General features: G+C 43.2%; 1 protein-coding gene across 1 annotated transcript in view; it reads left to right on the top strand.

Annotated features, from left to right (window-relative positions):
• LOC126252548 (dual oxidase) overlaps positions 1–19,761 on the top strand; it is a 609,052-nt gene that overhangs the window by 265,648 nt on the left and 323,643 nt on the right. Inside the window, exon 2 of the mRNA XM_049953446.1 lies at positions 9,078–9,161. Within this exon, the coding sequence (XP_049809403.1) occupies positions 9,078–9,161 (84 nt within the window). The remainder of the gene's footprint in view (positions 1–9,077; positions 9,162–19,761) is intronic.

Below are 19,761 nucleotides of genomic sequence, written 5' to 3' on the forward strand. Positions count from 1 at the left end.
GGAAAGAATCATAATTAATGTTATGCACTAGGACGATAACTCAAATAGTATTTTAGACACAAAGTGAGTAGAGTCTTCTACTTTAGACGGTGAGTCTAAGCACAACCTAGCTCAGTTTCCGTACAAGCTGCTGTTGAGCTGTGGTTACAAAATGTCATCAATCTTAATTTGTTCGAAGGACAAAAAGAGCATTTTTTTCTCCCTTAAGGTAGTTGTAGGTTCTGCTGCTGCTCGGGTGAGGTTCCCCAAGCAAATCACCCGGTATGTTAATGTCAAAACCTAACTCAGCACCATCCATATTGCTTAATTTCAGTAGCAGAAGTCAAGACTAGCACTGGAGAGCGTCAACGCGATATACGAAGGTAATCCCAAAAGTAAGGTTTCCTATTTTTTTATAAGTACACAACTCTGTTTGTGTAGCAGTTGGTCACACTGTTATGAAGAGTGCTTCACGCGCTGTGTGTAAACACGCGCACGCCGCGCTGAGGCGCTCAGTCTTGGCTTGGCAGCCGTTAAGAAAGAAGCTCCCGTTGGATGTTACCGCCAAGGGCGAATTGCGCGCAGTTGTTCGATTTTTGAACGCAAAGGGCACTGCGCCGGTTGAAATCCATCACCAATTGACGGAAGTGAATGGTGAGTCGCGCATGAATGTCAAATTCAATTCAAAACCGGAGAAGAGAAATGTTGAGCAAGGGAGTACACATTCTCCATGACAACGCTCGCTCACACATCGCTCGGCAAACCGTTGCTCTCCTGCAACAGTTTCAGTGAAACATAATCACCCACCCACGCTTTAGTCCTGACATGACGCCCAGTGAATATCACCTGTTCCCTAGGTTAAAAGAACATTTGACCGGAAAGCGATTCAGCTCCGACGACGAGGTGAAAGAAGAGGTTCATAACTTCCTGAACAGCATGGTGGCGAGCTGGTACGACATGGGCATACAAAAACTGCCACAGCGTCTACAAAAACTGCCACAGCGTCTACAAAAATGCTTGGACAGAAATGGTGATTATGTCGAAAAATAGCTAAATGTTCAAGTTGTAAACTGATGTAAACCACTGTGGAAATAAACAGGTCTATGTATTTATAAAAAATTATGAGATCTTGCTTTCGGGATTACCCTCGTAACACTCTTCTAACTGTGACGCTTGATATTTCATCTAAGGTGCCACTCTAAGGTTAATTGTAAGCAATAAAACGAATATGCCAATTATTAAAAAACTAAAAATTCGTAATATTATTTTATTCATGGCTGTAATTTTGAGCAACTGTAGTATATATTGTTCACAATAAAATAAAAAAAAATATTCTGAAAAATTCATAATATTTACAAGAGACCAGTGTCAGCAAACTGCCAATAAATAGTTTAACCATTGTTAACAACAATATTTGACGGGAAGCTAATCAAGAGTGCGTTTTGCTCATGTGTCCAGGTGGGCGGGAACCGCGAAGTGATACAAACTGCAATCATAAATTTTGCGATGTTTTACTAATCTAGGGTTAAGTTCCATTTTAAAATAATACAAAATTTTCTGTTGGTTCCTATTCCTTGCTTCTGCGATCGTTGTAGCGGTAAATTAATGTCTATAGTTATCACTCCTTGCTGTAAAAGCCCAGTGAAATGAGTGAAATTCGTTCACATTAGTAAAGATTACTTTCACTGGCCTGTTTACGCAAGATGGCACATTTTCTGTCAGGAAACATCGAATAATATTTTGATCGTGAAGGGCTGGTTGTATTTTATAATATAAGAAACGTTGTACCCTAATGATCTTAGTCTAAATTGACAACAGTCGCTAGTGCCTACGTCTTTCGGGATCAGCAAAATTGCGATCAGCACTGCTGTTTCACTGCAAAGAGACTGCGCTGGAACGCAGCTCTCAAACTGTAACTCGCCACGACAACTCGTCCGAATATAGCTGCAGCTAAATTCCATTAGACATCACTTTCTTCCTTACTCTTCCGAGCCACTGTTACAAGATGTTCCAGCGTCTGTTGAGGGTGGAAACCTTCTTCGAGCCAAGCTAAGAACGAACTGGTTCCATTATAATATTGCTGGTTGCACGCTTTCAGCAGGACTCTACACATTTTAAGCCATTTCTTATCTATGGCTATGAATCCCTGAGTTCAGCATATATCTGATTTTCGACACTTTGATCATATTTCATCATCATATGTACAGCTATCTTGGCTGCATGCAGACAAGCTCAGAGATTTCCACACTCCGTGTTCTCTATCGTCTCATCAACAAACAGTGTCCCTCATATCTCCCGTCGACCTTCGCGCTCCTTTCTGAGCATTATGGCAGAAACACCCATTACCATCAGATGAAAATCATTCCTGTCTCACTTCATGATTCAGCTACTTTCTTGAAGTCCTTCTCAGTAGCAGGATCCAGACTCGGGAATTGCGTCCCGCATTATATTAGAGAAGTGAAGAACATCTCCGGCTTCAGAAGACAGTTAATGGCGGATTTACTAAAGCAAAAGCAACAATAAGGATTATCATTGTCCCTATAAGCACACGTTATCCTTGCACATCCTTCTTCTCAACCAGTTCTTCCTCTTTTTCTAGTATTCTTAGCTGGTGCAGTCTCCTTAAATTTCCTTTTCCCAGAACTCTACACGTCTGAAAACATCTATCTTGTACACTATAAATTCTTTTTATGTCTGCCGCTATCATTAATGTTATTTTTGTCATTGTTATTGTCATTATTACTACTATTATTACTATTAGTGGCAGCAGCTGCAGTAGTGCAAGTACTGCCAGCATTAACTTTGTTAGTTCATAGTATTGTTACTCACATTGCCACCTGAAACACGTAAATCATTTTAATACTATTCGTCCTATTAAAATTGTTATTTCTTAGGAGACCATAATGTAAAAAAGATCGTATGTGTGATGTCTTGGTCCGATGTAAGAGAGGGACTGCTGGTCTTAATCCGTTCAGTTTGAAAACATAAAGAAATAAAATAGTTCTTCAGAGATGTAAAGTCATGCACTTCAAAAACAGGCAGAAACATAGTGACTGTGAGTCACAATTTGTATGGATATGGAACGGAATGATTCCATAGACCCAGTCATAGGTAAAACAAGTGACGGACTTCGAGTCATTGTTTTGGTACTATTGTTGATAACAGCATAGGCACAAATGTCAGTAACAGGTATTTATTACTCACAACATCACTTAACAGCTTTAATTTCTGATCCCAATGTTGGCCACTTTATAATTTTAATCGCTGGTTATTTTGTTTCGTGCTTCGCGAACGGTCTCCTGTGATGAGACGTTTATGTTCATGCTTACGCCTGTATCCTACGGTTGTAAACGGAACCCGTATAATTATTTATTATGTGACACAATTGCTGTACGCACGTGAGAAAACATCTAGTGATGAGTAACCATTCCCAGAAGTAAACATCCAACAGAAAAAAATAAATATTAATACTGCCCACTGAAATACTGTTCATTAAAAAGAATATACAATGACGCATCTGGATTCCTTTATTGCGCGTAATCGGTATTGAGAACGTAGCCTTGACACGCAACCACCGTCACACCTATGCCGCAACCAGAGTCCGACGTCGTGTTACTGCGTGTAATGACATGCGCAGAAGCTGCCAGCTGCGACGTTCTAAACTCTGAACGGCACTCTACCAGCCTGAATGTGCAATTTTCGCAATTTCTGCATCGGTAGCGAAAGTCATATGAGTGTGCTACACGTTGCGCCATTCGGCCTAATTGTGTAAAACGATCCCGGGCCTCGGTAACGGGCTGAAGAGTGAAGCTGAAGTGGCCAACCTGAATATATTTTAATCTCCCACTACTGTATGTCCACAACAGTACCGACTTCTTAAAAACAGTTCATCAGAGATTTTGAAAAATACCGCATGGTTATAATTACAGTGCAGTTGCTCACAGAGGTCCAGTGTGGGCTGTAATTATCGTATGGCAGCGAAACTTGGTAGATATGCTAATGTGTTTATGCGGAACCGATTTACGATGGAAAAATGAGTTCCAATTAGTGCCACTAGGTGCAAATCTGGTGCTGTACACTATTTGTATGGCGCTATGACACCCACACTATCATTTGACAAGCAAAAACGCGAGTGAATGGCATAGTTGTCGAGTAAAGAGACCATGCGCTGTTAGTGAAACTCTTTTATGTGAAGGGCAACAATTACAGTGCTGCATTGAGAGAGTATCACTGACGCAAATATCCGAGGAGAGGCCCGATGTTATTAAATGGTTTAAAGAACATGATAATGAAGTACGAGAACATGGGTGAGCTTGGTGTTGCACCTGGAATAGGAAGGCATCCTACCCTGGTGGCAGTTATTGACGAGGTGAATATAATGGTGAAATATGATTAAAGAGGCGAACATGAGAGATATAACGAACATAGGTATTCGTAACCATCTACGAGAAATGGCTTGAAACGTGTACAGTACTGCAGAAAGTATGCAACCAGCAACACTATATTGGGACCAACTCGAGTAACCGTCTGCAGCAACGTTCTGAATTTGCTTTTCGATTTCTGGCACTGATCTAATTTGACGACATGAGGCCGAGTAATACACACACATCGAAAAAGGTTTTACATCACCTCGTTTCCGAGAGTTCCGAAACGTGTACAGAAAATTGGAATAGAGATCAACATAACCATCATTTCCGCCCTATGAAAACCAAACATTGCATGTTGTACCACAATACAGCGAGATCTTCAGAGGTGGTGATCCAGATTGCTGTACACACAGATACCTTTAATACCCAGTAGCACGTCCTCTTGCATTGGTGCATGCGTGTATTCGTCTTGGCGTACTGTCCACAAGTTCATCAAAGCACTGTTGGTCCAGATTGTCCCACTCCTCAACAGCGATTCGGCGTAGATCCCTCAGAGTGGTTGGTCGGTCACTTCGTCCATAAACAGCCCTTTTCAATCTATCCCAGGCATGTTCGATAGGGTTCATGTCTGGAGAACATGCTGGCCACTCTAGTCGAACGATGTCGTTATCCTGAAGGAAGTCATTCACAAGATGTGCACGATGGGGGTGCGAATTGTCGTCCATGAAGGCGAATGCCTCGCCAATATGCTGCCGATATGGTTGCACTATCGGTCGGAGGATGGCAATCACGTATCGTACAGCCGTTACGGCGCCTTCTATGACCACCAGCGGCGTACGTCAGCCCCACATAATGCCACCCTAAACCATCAGGGAACCTCCACCTTTGCTGCACTCGCTGGACAGTGTGTCTAAGGCGTTCAGCCTGACCGGGTTGCCTCCAAACACGTCTCTGACGATTGTCTGGTTGAAGGCATATGCAGAGAACGTGATGCCAATCCTCAGCAGTCCATTCAGCATGTTGTCGACCCATCTCTATCGCGCTGCATGGTGTCGTGATTGCAAAGATGGACCTCGTCATGGACACCGGGAGTGAAGTTGCTCGTCATGCAGCTTATTGAGCACCGTTTGAGACGTAACACGACGTCCTGTGACTGCACGAAACGCACTATTCAACATGGTGGCGCTGCTGTCAGGGTTCCTCTGAGCCATAATCCGTAGGTTGCGGTCATCCGAAGCAGTAGTAGCCCTTGGGCGTCCTGAGTGAGGCATGTAATCGACAGTTCCTGTCTCTCTGTATCTCCTCCACGTCCGAAAAACATCGCTTTCGTTCACTCCGAGACGCCTGAACACTTCCCTTGTTGAGAGCCTTACCTGGCACAAAGTAACAATGCGGACGCGATCGAACCGCGTTATTGGCTGTCTAGGCATGGTTGAATTACAGACAACATGAGCAGTGTACCTCCTATCTGGGGGAATGGAACTGATTGGCTGTCGGACCTCCTCAGTATAATAGGCGCTGCTCATGCATGGATGTTTACATCTTTATGCGGGTTTAATGACATCTCTGAACAGTGAAAGGGGCTGTATCTGTGACACAGTATCCACAGCCAACGTCAGGAATTCTGAGAACCGGGGCGATGCAAAACTTTTTTTGATGTGTGTACCAAGGAACGACCGCAGAACTGCCAAATTTGGGATATTGTTAAACCGCTTGTTGTGCACGAAGAGACACTGCCGTCGCCGTAAGTGACTGTGTGGTGTGGATTCACAAGCACCTTTATTCTCGATCCATTCTCCTTTGAAGAGAATATACCCAGAGAGCCTGTCAAGTGCACGGCGACGTATGCACGTTATCGAGATCTCCTTCTACAGCCTGTGATTCCTAGTTTGTAAGAGTGCAGCTGTGTGGAAACAACTGTCTTCAGATTACCCAGTGTAAGACTTGCTCAAATAACCTTTCATGAACGTGTTACCTCAAGAGATTTTCCAGATGCGTGGCCTGCAAGATCACCTGATCTCAATCCATTTCACGTTTGGCTCTGGGAATATCTTAAAGAACGCGTCCACCACAGACACGTTCGGTCTCTACCTGACGTGAAGCCCGTTATCAGTTCCACTGGAACTGCTGCAAGCAACTGTTGATCACGTCGTTTTACGGATGTAGCATCCCGTTGAGGTCTCCAGTGCTCACACAGAAAAAATTGAGTAAGCGACAGGTAATAAACTATGTGATCCACTGCAAGTACTATGACAGTTAGGCGGGAGGTGAGAAAACTTGGATTTCATGGTCGAGCGGCTCCTCATAAGCCACACACCACGCCGGTAAATGCCAAACGACGCCACGTTTGGTGTAAGGAGCGTAAACATCGGACGATTGAACAGTGCAAAAACGTTGTGTAGAGTGACGAATCACAGTACACAATGTGGCTATACGATGGCAGGATGTGGGTGTGGCGAATGCCAAGTGAACGTCATCTGCCAGCGTGCGTAGTGGTAACAGTAAAATTCGGAGGCGGTGGTGTTATGGTGTGGTCGTGTTTATCATGGAGGGGGCTAGCACCCCTTGTTGTTTTGCGTGGGCGCTATCACAGCACATGCCTACATTGATGTTTCAAGCACCTTCTTGCTTCCCACTGTTGAAGAGCAATTCGAGGATGGCGATTGCATCTTTCAACACGATCGGGCATAATGCACGGCCTGTGGCGGAGTGCTTACACGACAATAAAATCCCTGTAATGGACTGGCCTGCACAGAGTCCTGACTTGAATCCAATAGAACACCTTTGAAATGTTTTGGAACGCCGACTTCGTGCCAGGTCTCACCGACCGACATCGAAACCTCTCCTCAGTGCATGGGCTGCCATTACCCAAGAAACTTTCCAGCACCTGTGTGCCAGTGAGAGTGGAAATTGTCATCAAGGCTAAGGGTGGGCCAACACCATGTTGAATTCCAGCATTACCGATGGAGGGCGCCACGAGCTTGTAAGTAATTTTTAGCCAGGTTGTCAGGGTACTTTTGATCACAAAGTGTAGTAAAATCAACAGTATGCCTTTCTCAGTGGTTTGACCTTTTCTGCTCGTGTCCCATTCCTAATCCCTTACATATGCAAACATTTCTATACGTCTTTCTTGTAATCACAGAACTAGATTTGCACCTGGTGGCCAAGATTGGAACTTTTTTTTTCTTTTTCTTTTTTTTTTAATGTGCATATGTTCCGCCTTAACGCATCAGAATAACTACCACGTTTCGCTGCCATACGATAATTACAGCCCACTGTGGGCTTCTGTGAGTAGCTGCACTGTAATTATAGCCACCCGGTATTAAGTGTTACGTTTTTTGAGAGAAGCACAGTGCTGGCTTTTAAAATTGTAATACTATGAAGAAGGGACGTAAACAAAAGTCAATCGGACATGACGAGTGCCACAGGCTTGGATATGCAAATGACGAGTGTTTCAAGCGCAATTGTACATAGTATCTAGAATTAACACCGTCTACTTTCTGTGTACAAGAAAACCTTTAATATTGACTCTCTCATTTCAATGTTGTTTGTATAGGAGAAGATCGTGTTATGTCTCGCATTAAAGCAGGTTCCAGAATTCGACGTCTAGGTTCTTAGCCAATCGAGATTGCTGTTACTGATTCTGCGAAACTGGTACTCGTGTTGTTCGCGAACACTCGACTGTCTTGCGTTCAGTCGACGGATTCCGGAGGAAAACAATAACACTAGGCTGGTTCTCAACGGCCACACTTAACTAGCACCATAGAGGACAGAGACTTCATTCGCTCCACTGCAGAATCGTACAGCCACGCCGCGTACCTGGGACCACGAGATGGGTTTGTTTGCGGCAAGGCAAGCACCCTCACGGATAGTGCGACGGCGTCTGGAGCAGCCCAAACTGCCAGCACTGCGACCCTCGATGCAGTAGCGAGATTAGTTGTGCACTCAGCAACAACAGAGGATACACTCATTGCTCAATGTCTTTTTCTTACAAATCACTTGGTATAAAGGGCAGCCACAACTGTGGTAATACGTTTCGAAGGATGAAAACCGTAACAGCTACGCAAAAATGATTTAGTTATCATGGAACTTCCTGACATTATAGTCACATCTTCAGGGGACAAACTGTGAACCTAAAGAAGATATAAAAACCGTGATTAGAACTACCTTGAACCAGGACGTACCGAATCGATACAACATTCATTAGCAAGTAAGGAATACAGACCTTTCAGTACACAATATCCAAAAATCTCAACTCAGAGTGTCATTCACCCATTGGAGACAACTGGTGATGGGTTACCAAGAGCAGAAGCAGTATGGAACGACGTACCCATATCTGTCATCCGAGCTCAGTTCGTATCCTCTCCGAAGCAGGTAGAGCCACTGTTGCTTTTAGAGACGGTAGCTACGTGTATTAAATTTCGCCCCCTGTACATCCACGAATCACCTGCATATTTACTCGTATATTCGTTTAGCTACACTTTAATTGCGCATTACGTAAAATCTGATGTTTCAGTTTTAATGGCGAGCAGTGTTGTTACTGTATAACAACAGACACTCGGAGTGTTCGTAGTGGCTCTGACCTCCAGCACGAGAGGCTTGTTAGTAACTCGGCAGTAATCTAGTTTTCATGTCAGCCTGTCTGGGCGCCGCAGAGGGAATCGCTCCGGACGCAAGAACTGGCCCTGTCAGCGGCACTCGGCACTGACGCGCGCCTCTCCCTTGTTACAGAGCAGCAGCTGTACAGCTTCACCGAGAAGCAGCGCTACGATGGCTGGTTCAACAACCTCGCGCATCCCGACTGGGGAGCTGTCGGTAAGTCGCTGAAACTATTCATCATCTCTTTGTCTCAAAGCATCTGGTCAGAGCAGTTGGCTAAATGAAATTCTACCTTTATGTGCATGATTTGTCATAAATGTTTGAAGACGACGATTTTTCCTTTACTCACTAATCGAATTTGTCAACCCTAACGGAAAAACTTCTACATTTGAAACCGTAGGTGGTATCTTCTAGAAAATTAATAACTGTTTTTCTACAAATGGAGTGTCCCTGAACCTTGATAACACACAATACATTCCATTCACAGCACTGCACAAAGCCTGACCACGCCATTAGAAATAAAGCACGGGATTAAATTAGTACATAAAACAGAATATTCTACATTCTTAGATAATTGTATTGATAAGAATTTGAACTGGAAGTCACGTTCTATGGATCTCAAACGACTAAGTTCTGTAGTTTTTGCGTTAGGTTTAACATATTTTGTAGATGAAAATTTCGAAATTATTTTAATTTTCCCGTTTTCATTAACTAATGTTTTGTGGCATCACATTCTCGGATAAACAGAAGGTAGAGTAAGTCTGGTAGAGTTGGACCAGTTTTTTTTTCTTCACCATAAAATTTGTGTGATTTTTTACCCTTTTTCTGTTTCTGGCAGCATGTTCGTCCAGAGTCTTATACAAATTTTAATATACTATAGTTTTAAGTGCTGAAGATTAGATGGGTAGATCACATAACTAATGAGGAGGTATTGAATGGAATTGGGGAGAAGAGGAGTTTGTGGCACAGCTTGACAAGAAGAAGGGACCGGTTGGTAGGACATGTTCTGAGGCATCAAGGGATCACAAATTTAGCATTGGAGGGCAGCGTGGAGGGTAAAAATCGTAGAGGGAGACCAAGAGATGAATACACTAAGCAGATTCAGAGGGATGTAGGTTGCAGTAAGTACTGGGAGATGAAGAAGCTTGCACAGGATAGAGTAGCATGGAGAGCTGCATCAAACCAGTCTCAGGACTGAAGACCACAATATCAGCATAGTTTTAAGGCACTGCCACTTAAAATACACGACATATGGTAATATTAAAACATACATGAGTGGTCCATCTTACTCACAGATGAACCGGCGAGATGGACCAGTGTACTGAGAAAGATGGACCATATACACTGATCAGCCAGAACATTATGACCACCGACCTGCTGAGCGAGGTGGCGCAGTGGCTAGCACACTGGACTCACATTCGGGAGGACGACGGTTCAATCCCGCCTCTGCCATCCTGATTTAGGTTTCCCGTGAGTTCCCTAAATCGCTCCAGGTAAATGCCGGGATGGTTCCGTTGGAAGGGCACTGCCGACTTTCTTCCCCGTCCTTCCCTAATCCGATGAGACCGATGACCTCGCTGTTTTGTCTCCTCCCTCAGACAACACCAACAACCCTCCAACCACCAACCTACTATCGACATAAATGCGTCCAGGCTGTAGCAGCGTCACCTGACAAGATCGCTACAGTCAGATACACACACACTGTGCATGTAGTATCAGTGAGCGTGCTGTCCGTGTGTAGAATGGGGAAGGCGATCACAGGCACAGTGTGATGGCCTGGGGCCTGGACGATCGGCACGAGCATTTCGGAAACTGTACGACTTGTCCTATGTTTGAGCAGTTCTGTGGTGACTGTCTTCAATATATGATGAAATCAAGGTCAAACCACGCCCAAACGTCATGGAGTTAGGCGGCCGTCTTAAGCTGGTCAGATTGGTATAACAGGACTTGTGGCGAACTGTGGGAGAACTAACATCAGACTTTATGTTGGGCAAAGTACAAGTGTGTCTGAACACTCAGCGCACCGAACACTCCTAACGATGGGCCTCTGCAGCCGACGATCCATCCATGTGCCAATGTTAACACCACGACACTGACAACTGCGAATGAAATGGGCACTTGAACGTCGGCATTGGTCGTTGGCGCAGTGGTAGAGCGTTGCATGGTCTGATGAATCGTAATACCTTCTCGTACTCGTAGCAGATCACGCATACCCCTTCATGACGGTAATGTTTCCCGACAGCAGTAACTTTTTTCAAAGACTAGACAACGCGCCATGTCACAAGGCCAGGTGTGTGATGGAGTGGTTCGAGGTACACAGTGGCGAGTTCCGTTTGATGTGCTGGCCCGACAACTCGCCAAATCTGAACACGATCGTCCACATCTGGAATGTTATTGAACGTGACGTCGGAACTCGTCGCCTCCTCCCCGTAATCTACAGGAATTAGTTGACATGCGTGTGCAGACGTGGTGCCAACTCCTTCCGGCGACCTACCAAGGCCTCATTGCTTCCATGCCATGACGCGTCGCCACTGTCATCCGTGTCAGGTGGACATACCGGCTGTTAGGTAGGTGCACATAATGATCCGGCTGATAAGAGTAAAAATGGCTGTATATGACGAAAAGAGTCAACTAAAAGTGCATATTGCTTTTTTTAAATAATGCTATAATGAATACAGAATTATACTGTTAAATATTTTAGTCCAAAATGAGTTGCTGATTTTGCTCAAGAATTAGTCCGTCTTTCTCTTACCGCAGCAAGTACACTTGTTACCAAATGTTGAACAACACTCATGTAAATATCATGAATAGGAAACAGACAGAATCCAATAGTCTGTTTTTACTAGTTTCGTAACAGATTTCATCACACCCAGCACATTCATCTTCACCCCACTTATCAAAGCTAGTTTCGTAATCTTCTACAATGTCTTCATTGTTGTAGCTTTCTCTTTCTCTTCGCGGTTTCTATATTTTCAGCAGAGTTTATCACTTTGGATACAGTTCTTGTCACCCTCTTACAATTCGTGGTTTTATCAACAGAAGGAACAGGTTAAAATTTCGTCCAAAATTTTTGTCGGTGTTGGCTTAGGAGCAGTCAGTTTTGAAGTCATAATATTAGAAGTTTGAGGTTTATTAGAAGTGGAATCCTAAGTTGTTGAGTGGTACAGGTAACTCTGGTCTTTTGATGTGCTTGGGATCACTAGGTCTTTTGATGAGCTTCGAAGTGGCTGGCTGGACTGTGTCTGAGATTCTGCTCTTCCATTTGTTGGCACAGATGTACCTTCTGACAAAAAAGTATATTCTGGGACTGTGGCCATATTGAACGAGATTGTTCCATATGCCGTGAAGCCACTTGCACCATTTTCGAAAGGTGGCTGATATAGCCCATGCTGCATAGAGAAGTTTTCAAATTGAAAAGGCTTAATTTTACTGGCTGGATTATTTATCATGATAGTGTTGCAGGCGCTGAAATTATAAATTTTCAGTTTTAAAAAATGTGCACTCCTGGGGTTTCAACCAGTTGGATGTATGTTGAGGTGGACTCATTGAAATAATCCCTTGTTCCTTTGCAAACACTGACGTTTCCAAACATCTTGTGTGAGACTGTATCCATTACGTAAAAGCATTACTTTTCTGGTTGGTTTCTTGAGATTTAAATGGGTGTTTAACCAATCCAGGAAAATACGGTTATTTATACTTATTTATACAGACTAGTAGGACGTTCTTACAATTGAACCAGGTAACATTCCATCCACGAATTCTTGCTTCAGGTTTTCCCCTTCGTAATAGAAAAGAGCGGAACAAATGTGCGTTCGCTATAGACATAACAAAGGAGGAGATTGTTTCCCCTTTTTCGTCAGATGTTACCGAAGTAACATTTCTTGAGCCTCTGATCACCATAACACTACCAAGTTTGTACTTCGGTTGCGGATAGGTTTCATATGTGTTGTAGACTTGACCTGGATTGCCAAACAAATCGTTTTCATACGTCACAGTTTCAAGAAGTTTGAAATACTATTTTACAATGACTTCAGTCATTCCTTTTGCTCGAGCGACTGCCTTTCTTGTAACTACAGCCGGCCGGTGTGGTCGAGCTGTTCTAGGCGCTTCAGTCTGGAACCACGCGAGCGCAACGGTCGCAGGTTCGAATCATGCCTCGGGCATGGATGTGTGTGATGTCCTTAGGTTAGTTAGGTTTAAGTAGTTCTAAGTTCTAGGGGACTGATGACCTCAGATGTTAAGTCCCATAGTGCTCAGAGCCATTTGATTTGTAACTACATTTTGATTATGTTCAGTCGTAGCCGGCTTCTTTCGTATTGAATGTATGTGGTATATTTAGCCTGCTAATTCAGTCTCCACATGGTGTGAAACCTCGCTCTTACAGTTTCTTAATATGAGCATTTAGCTTTCATTCAATCTCGATCACCAGTAGAGGGTGAAATCCCAAACTAGCCTTAGAATAGTTGTTTGACTGCAGTTTTCTTTTTAGGATTGTTTTAGGTATACGGGAAGCTTTACCTGCAACATTGATACCTATGAAATTGTCCCACAAAGCATTCATGGATTTCATCAATCCATCTTTAGTCCATTTCCTCGCTCACTAGGCCCAGTTCTCTCTTAAAGTATTTTTCTGAAACAGCAAATTATCAACAAAGAAAATACACATATTCTCCCATTACTTTTCAGAATATAAATTAAATTTCCATGACCACATAAGCTAACTTTAACGGTGGTCCATCGCTCCCGATTATCTAGGAGAGATTAGACCCACACCCACTTCTGTCTGCAGGTAGCGAACTCAGTGAGCAGTTTAGTTTAGTTTCATGTCTAAACTTGTGTCAAGCTGACAGTAAAAAACTGTATCAATATTGTGCAGACGAAGTACTAAAAATAAATTGCGTAACTACGTGATAAAACTTTTCGGCTTACCAGACCAGAGAACGCGATTCTTCTCCAGAACTGAAATGAAAAGAACACCACCAGTTTTGCACCGCGTTCGTTCACAACAGAAGCTTCCGCTGTTCTCTAGCGGCGCATTTCTGAAATATGCCACTGGTCCGTCTCACCAAGTGGTCCCACTCTCCCGGACGTACCCTAATCGAATGTTATCGAATTAAATCAGGCGCTGCTGAGGAAATTACATTAGGGAAAGCACATTCAAAGTAGTAGATGAGTTTTGCCATTAGGGGAACAAGATAACATGATGACCGAAGTAGAGAGGATACAAAACGCAGAAGAGCAGTAACTAGAAAATCATTTATGAAATGAGGAATTCGTTAAGATCTAATGTAAATTTAAGCATAAGAAAATCTTTTCTGGATTGAAGCCTTGCACAAAAGTGAAACGTGGGCAATAAACGGTTCAGACGAGAATAGAAAGCTGAAATGTAGTCCTACAGAATAGCTCTGAAGATTAGATCAGTAGACTGAATAATTAATTACGAGGTACTGAACCGAATGGGGAGTAAAGAAATTTATAGGACAACCTCCTTAAAAGACGTGTTCGGCTGTTATCAGACACTGACAGGCATAAAGAAATAGTTCCACGTTTTTCATGACGAGAAATCCACAACTGTTATTCATCATCAGTGATGAAATCCTCTACAGTTTTAAAAATTATTGATTTCTAAGAGGAAAACACAACCCGTTTTCAGGACATAGGTCCCATTTCCAGATGCATCTGTAGAATTACAAATTAATAATAACACCTATTAACACGGTTAAAATAATCAAAGCTAAGCAGAGCTAACAAAAATTATTAGAAAAACTCACTATACTTACATTGAAGAGTGAGTTCACAAACGGTGCCTAACTCAGGTTAAATTAGGTTAAACCGTTTTAAAATAGTACGTCCGTCTTACGTAACATGCAACGGAATATTTACTTCCGTCCTAGGTCTGTCAGTAAGCCTCTTGCAGAGGAGGAACTACATAAAAGGACAAAGATCTCCAGTTGGAAGAGCGGAAACCACCGTTAAATGGAACGAAATATAAATAGTATTAATGACCCGACCTTCCAAATCCTTCATTACAAAACTTACAACGGTCCGGGAAATTTTGTAAGTTTGTGGTAAGACCCTCTGGGACCAAACTGCTGAGGTCATCGGTCCCTAAGCTTACACACTACTTATTCTAACTTAACCTAACTTACGCTAAGGACAACACACACACCCATGCCCGAGGGAGGACTCGAACCTCCAACGGTCCGGGCCTAGTGGCGCGCCACACATGAATCCGCACGAAGACAGATGGGCGGTTTTTCGAATACTGAAACGTCCAAAAACGGGGTTATATAAACCGTGCACCAGCAGGGATGAAAGGAAAGCAATTTAACCTCTGAGTAAAGTTTTGTGACTCACCAGCGTTGAATAGACACCCACCAGACCCGTACGAAGCACAACACAAAATTGAAATGCCGGCGGAAGCGGTCGTGTGTACCAGTAACAATAGAGAGCGGATTGCACACGTCATCTGACAGTCAAAATTTGGATTAATGTACCGCCAGCAACAGGTCTAAGAAACCACGAACTGTCATCCATTGTAGTGAAAGCTAACTTCTCTCATGTACCAGTGAGGAATTAAATAAGATTACCGTGTCTGCACGTGAAACGAGTGGTAATGCCTAGCGTAGTGCCACTTACCAATTATCCTCATTATTCGCGTCATTTCGCCGATTCCCATAAGAATTCGAGCCTAGCGTGCATACAAAATATGAACATAAGTTAGAAAGTGAGAGACATATAATTTATATAACTGATCCCATCTGCTGTGATTTCCAAGAAGTCCGAGGGGTTTCCAGGGTGAGATTTTTGAGGGAACTCTCTAACAATATGTCCGACAGTCCGTCATGTAAAGCCACAAGTGCACTCCTTAATGTTAGTATTTCCCTATTTTTACAGCAGGTCACCGCATCTCCCACTGTAAATCCGGATTCTGTTGAGTGTATGCCATAGAGCAGATCAAGTTCCCATGGTTTATTTTTGGTTTGGAGAAAGCTATGGAGATATGATGGAGTGTTACCGTCATATTTTTTCGTCCAAGCTTCGTGAAACTGAAGTTATGGTCTATCAGATTGCTAACTGTTCTAAGTGGGGGATGTCTGGAGCGGAGTCTGTTGTTCGGGGAGCATGTCCTCATGAATTTGCAGCTGCTGGTTGTTACAGATTTTCTTATATTCCCTCAGGAGGCTATTCTTTCTTCTCAGGTGGAATGCAGCTCAAGTCAAGTAGCCAAAATACCAGAGTAGACGTGATGGTGTCCGTAGACTAACAGCCCGCATTTTTAGATTTAGTTTCGTATCAACCAGCTTCGTTGACAGTTCTTTATCCAGATAGGGCTGCAGTTTTCTGCCACTGAGTAGACAAGGCCAAAAGCAGATGATGGTAAGGTCGAAGTAGCAGTACCCCGTGTTGTACCACATAATTTTTACAGAATATTATTCCGAACTCAATTTAGTTGCAGTGCTAAATGACAGCGTAGGGTCAAGTACAGCTCCAAGGTACCATGCGTATTTGCTAGGGCCAGCGGATTACTCTCGAAAAATACGTGCAGTTCGCAGTTGACTAGGCTATTATTCAGTTGCAAGTAAGTGGATTCAGTTTTGTTACGGTTCGTCTGATGTCCTCATTCCCGAAAATATTACCTCGTTTTACCGAGTGTTTCAAAATGAAAATCGGGATTTTAAGAATTTGTAGCATTTATTATTCAAGTTACAATCATAAATAATACGTCAAATGGAAGAGCAACTCAGATAGTTTTTCTTACAAAAGTTCAGAGTGAGCACCATTCGTCACAGGGCACTCATCGAGCTGACAGGCGAGTTCTTCGCCACTCTTGATCAGTAGAGTAATTGTTGCAAAAATTGTTTCACTCTCGTTTCTTAGGTCGGGTAGGTCAGCTAGTAGCGGAGGCACGTACACATGTTCTTTCATGAACCCCCCAAAGGTAAAAAATCGCACGCGTCAGATCAGGTAAACGTGGAGGCCATACAAAACTGTTATCTGGTGGTCCCTTGTGGCCAATACAACGGTCGGGTATGATGTTTAACCAATCGTGTGCTGTTTACACCAGTGGGGCGGAGCATTATCTTGCCGCCAAGAAAGCTCTCTTTCAGCTTCTTCCAATTGACGAAAAAGCCGTAGTTCTAGTGCATAGGCCCCCTGGCTCAGTAGCTGTTGTGGCTGAGCACCTGAAGGATAATTTGGAAAATATTTCGAGTAGATTTCCCCACCATGTTATAGTTCTGGGTGGAGACTTTAATTTGCCTAATATAGACTGGGAGACTCAAACGTTCATAACGGGTGGCAGGGACAAAGAATACAGTGAAATTTTTTAAGTGCTTTATCTGAAAACTACCTTGAGCAGTTAAACAGAGAACCGACTCGTGGCGATAATATATTAGACCTTCTGGTGACAAACAGACCCGAACTATTTGAAACAGTTAACGCAGAACAGGGAATCAGCGATCATAAAGCGGTTACTGCATCGATGATTTCAGCCGTTAATAGAAATATTAAAAAAGGTAGGAAGATTTTTCTGTTTAGCAAAAGTGACAAAAAGCAGATTACAGATTACCTGACGGTTCAACAAAAGATTTGTCTCAAGTACAGATAGTGTTGAGGATCAGTGGACAAAGTTCAAAACCATCGTACAATATGCGTTAGATGAGTATGTGCCAAGCAAGATCGTAAGAGATGGAAAAGAGCCACCGTGGTACAACAACCAAGTTAGAAAACTGCTGCGGAAGCAAAGGGAACTTTACAGCAAACATAAACATAGCCAAAGCCTTGCAGACAAACAAAAATTACGCGAAGCGAAATGTAGTGTGATGAGGGCTATGCGAGAGGCGTTCAATGCATTCGAAAGTAAAGTTCTGTGTACTGACTTGGCAGAAAATCCTAAGAAATTTTGGTCTTATGTCAAAGCGGTAGGTGGATCAAAACAAAATGTCCAGACACTCTGTGACCAAAATGGTACTGAAACAGAGGATGATAGACTAAAGGCCGAAATACTAAATGTCTTTTTCCAAAGCTGTTTCACAGAGGAAGAATGCACTGTAATTCCTTCTCTAGATTGTCGCACAGATGACAAAATGGTAGATATCGAAATAGACGACAGAGGGATAGAGAAACAATTAAAATCGCTCAAAAGACGAAAGGCCGCTGGACCTGATGGGATACCAGTTCGATTTTACACAGAGTACGCGAAGGAACTTGCTCCCCTTCTTGCAGCGGTGTAACGTAGGTCTCTAGAAGAGCGTAGTATTCCAAAGGATTGGAAAAGGGCACAGTTCATCCCCGTTTTCAAGAAGGGACGTCGAACAGATGTGCAGAGCTATAGACCTATATCTCTAACGTCGATCAGTTGTAGAATTTTGGAACACGTATTATGTTCAAGTATAATGACTTTTCTGGAGACTAGAAATCTACTCTGTAGGAATCAGCATGGGTTTCGAAAAAGACGGTCGTGTGAAACCCAGCTCGCGCTATTCGTCCACGAGACTCAGAGGGCCATAGACACGGGTTCACAGGTAGATGCTGTGTTCCGCAAGGCGTTCGCTACAGTTCCCCACAGTCGTTTAATGAACAAAGTAAGAGCATATGGACTATCAGACCAATTGTGTAATTGGATTGAAGATTTCCTAGATAACAGAACGCAGCATGTCATTCTCAATGGAGAGAAGTCTTCCGAAGTAAGAGTGATTTCAGGTGTGCCGCAGGGGAGTGTCATAGGGCCGTTGCTATTCACAATATACATAAATGACCTTGTGGATGACATTGGAAGTTCACTGAGGATTTTTGCAGATGATGCTGTGGAGTATCGAGAGGTTGTAACAATGGAAAATTGTACTGAAATGCAGGAGGATCTGCAGCGAATTGACGCATGGTGCAGGGAATGGCAATTGAATCTCAATGTAGACAAGTGTAATGTGCTGCGAATACATAGAAAGATAGATCCCTTATCATTTAGCTACAAAATAGCAGGTCAGCAACTGGAAGCAGTTAATTCCATAAATTAACTGGGAGTACGCATTAGGAGTGATTTAAAATGGAATGATCATATAAAGTTGATCGTCGGTAAAGCAGATGCCAGACTGAGATTCATTGGAAGAATCCTAAGGAAATGCAATCCGAAAACAAAGGAAGTAGGTTACAGTACGCTTGTTCGCCCACTGCCTGAATACTGCCCGGCAATGTGGGATCCGTACCAGATAGGGTTGATAGAAGAGATAGAGAAGATCCAACGGAGAGCAGCGCGCTTCGTTACAGGATCATTTAGTAATCGCGAAAGTGTCACGGAGATGATAGATAAACTCCAGTGGAAGACTCTGCAGGAGAGACGCTCAGTAGCTCGGTACGGGCTTTTGTTAAAGTTTCGAGAACATACTTTCACCGAAGAGTCAAGCGGTATATTGCTCCTTCCTACGTATATCTCGCGAAGAGACCATGAGGATAAAAACAGAGATATTAGAGCCCACACAGAAGCATACCGTCAATCGTTCTTTCCACGAACAACACGAGACTGGAATAGAAGGGAGAACCGATAGAGGTACTCAGGGTACCCTCCGCCACACACCGTCAGGTGGCTTGCGGAGTATGGATGTAGATGTAGATGTAGATGTAGAAGTTAAAAAGTAACAGATAGATTTGCTTCACTGTAAAATAAGGCCGATAAACTTTCCGTCGGAATATGACAGCAAAAAAAAAAAAAAAAAAAAAAATTAGGGGAGTCTTGTTGCAACTGCACCATCCCTTGTGGATTTTCTGAACACATTTCCATTTAGGTGAAATGTCGGTTCATCACTGAAGAGGACACTCA

This window comes from Schistocerca nitens, chromosome 4, assembly GCF_023898315.1.
Source record: "Schistocerca nitens isolate TAMUIC-IGC-003100 chromosome 4, iqSchNite1.1, whole genome shotgun sequence".
Lineage (NCBI taxonomy): Eukaryota > Metazoa > Arthropoda > Insecta > Orthoptera > Acrididae > Schistocerca > Schistocerca nitens.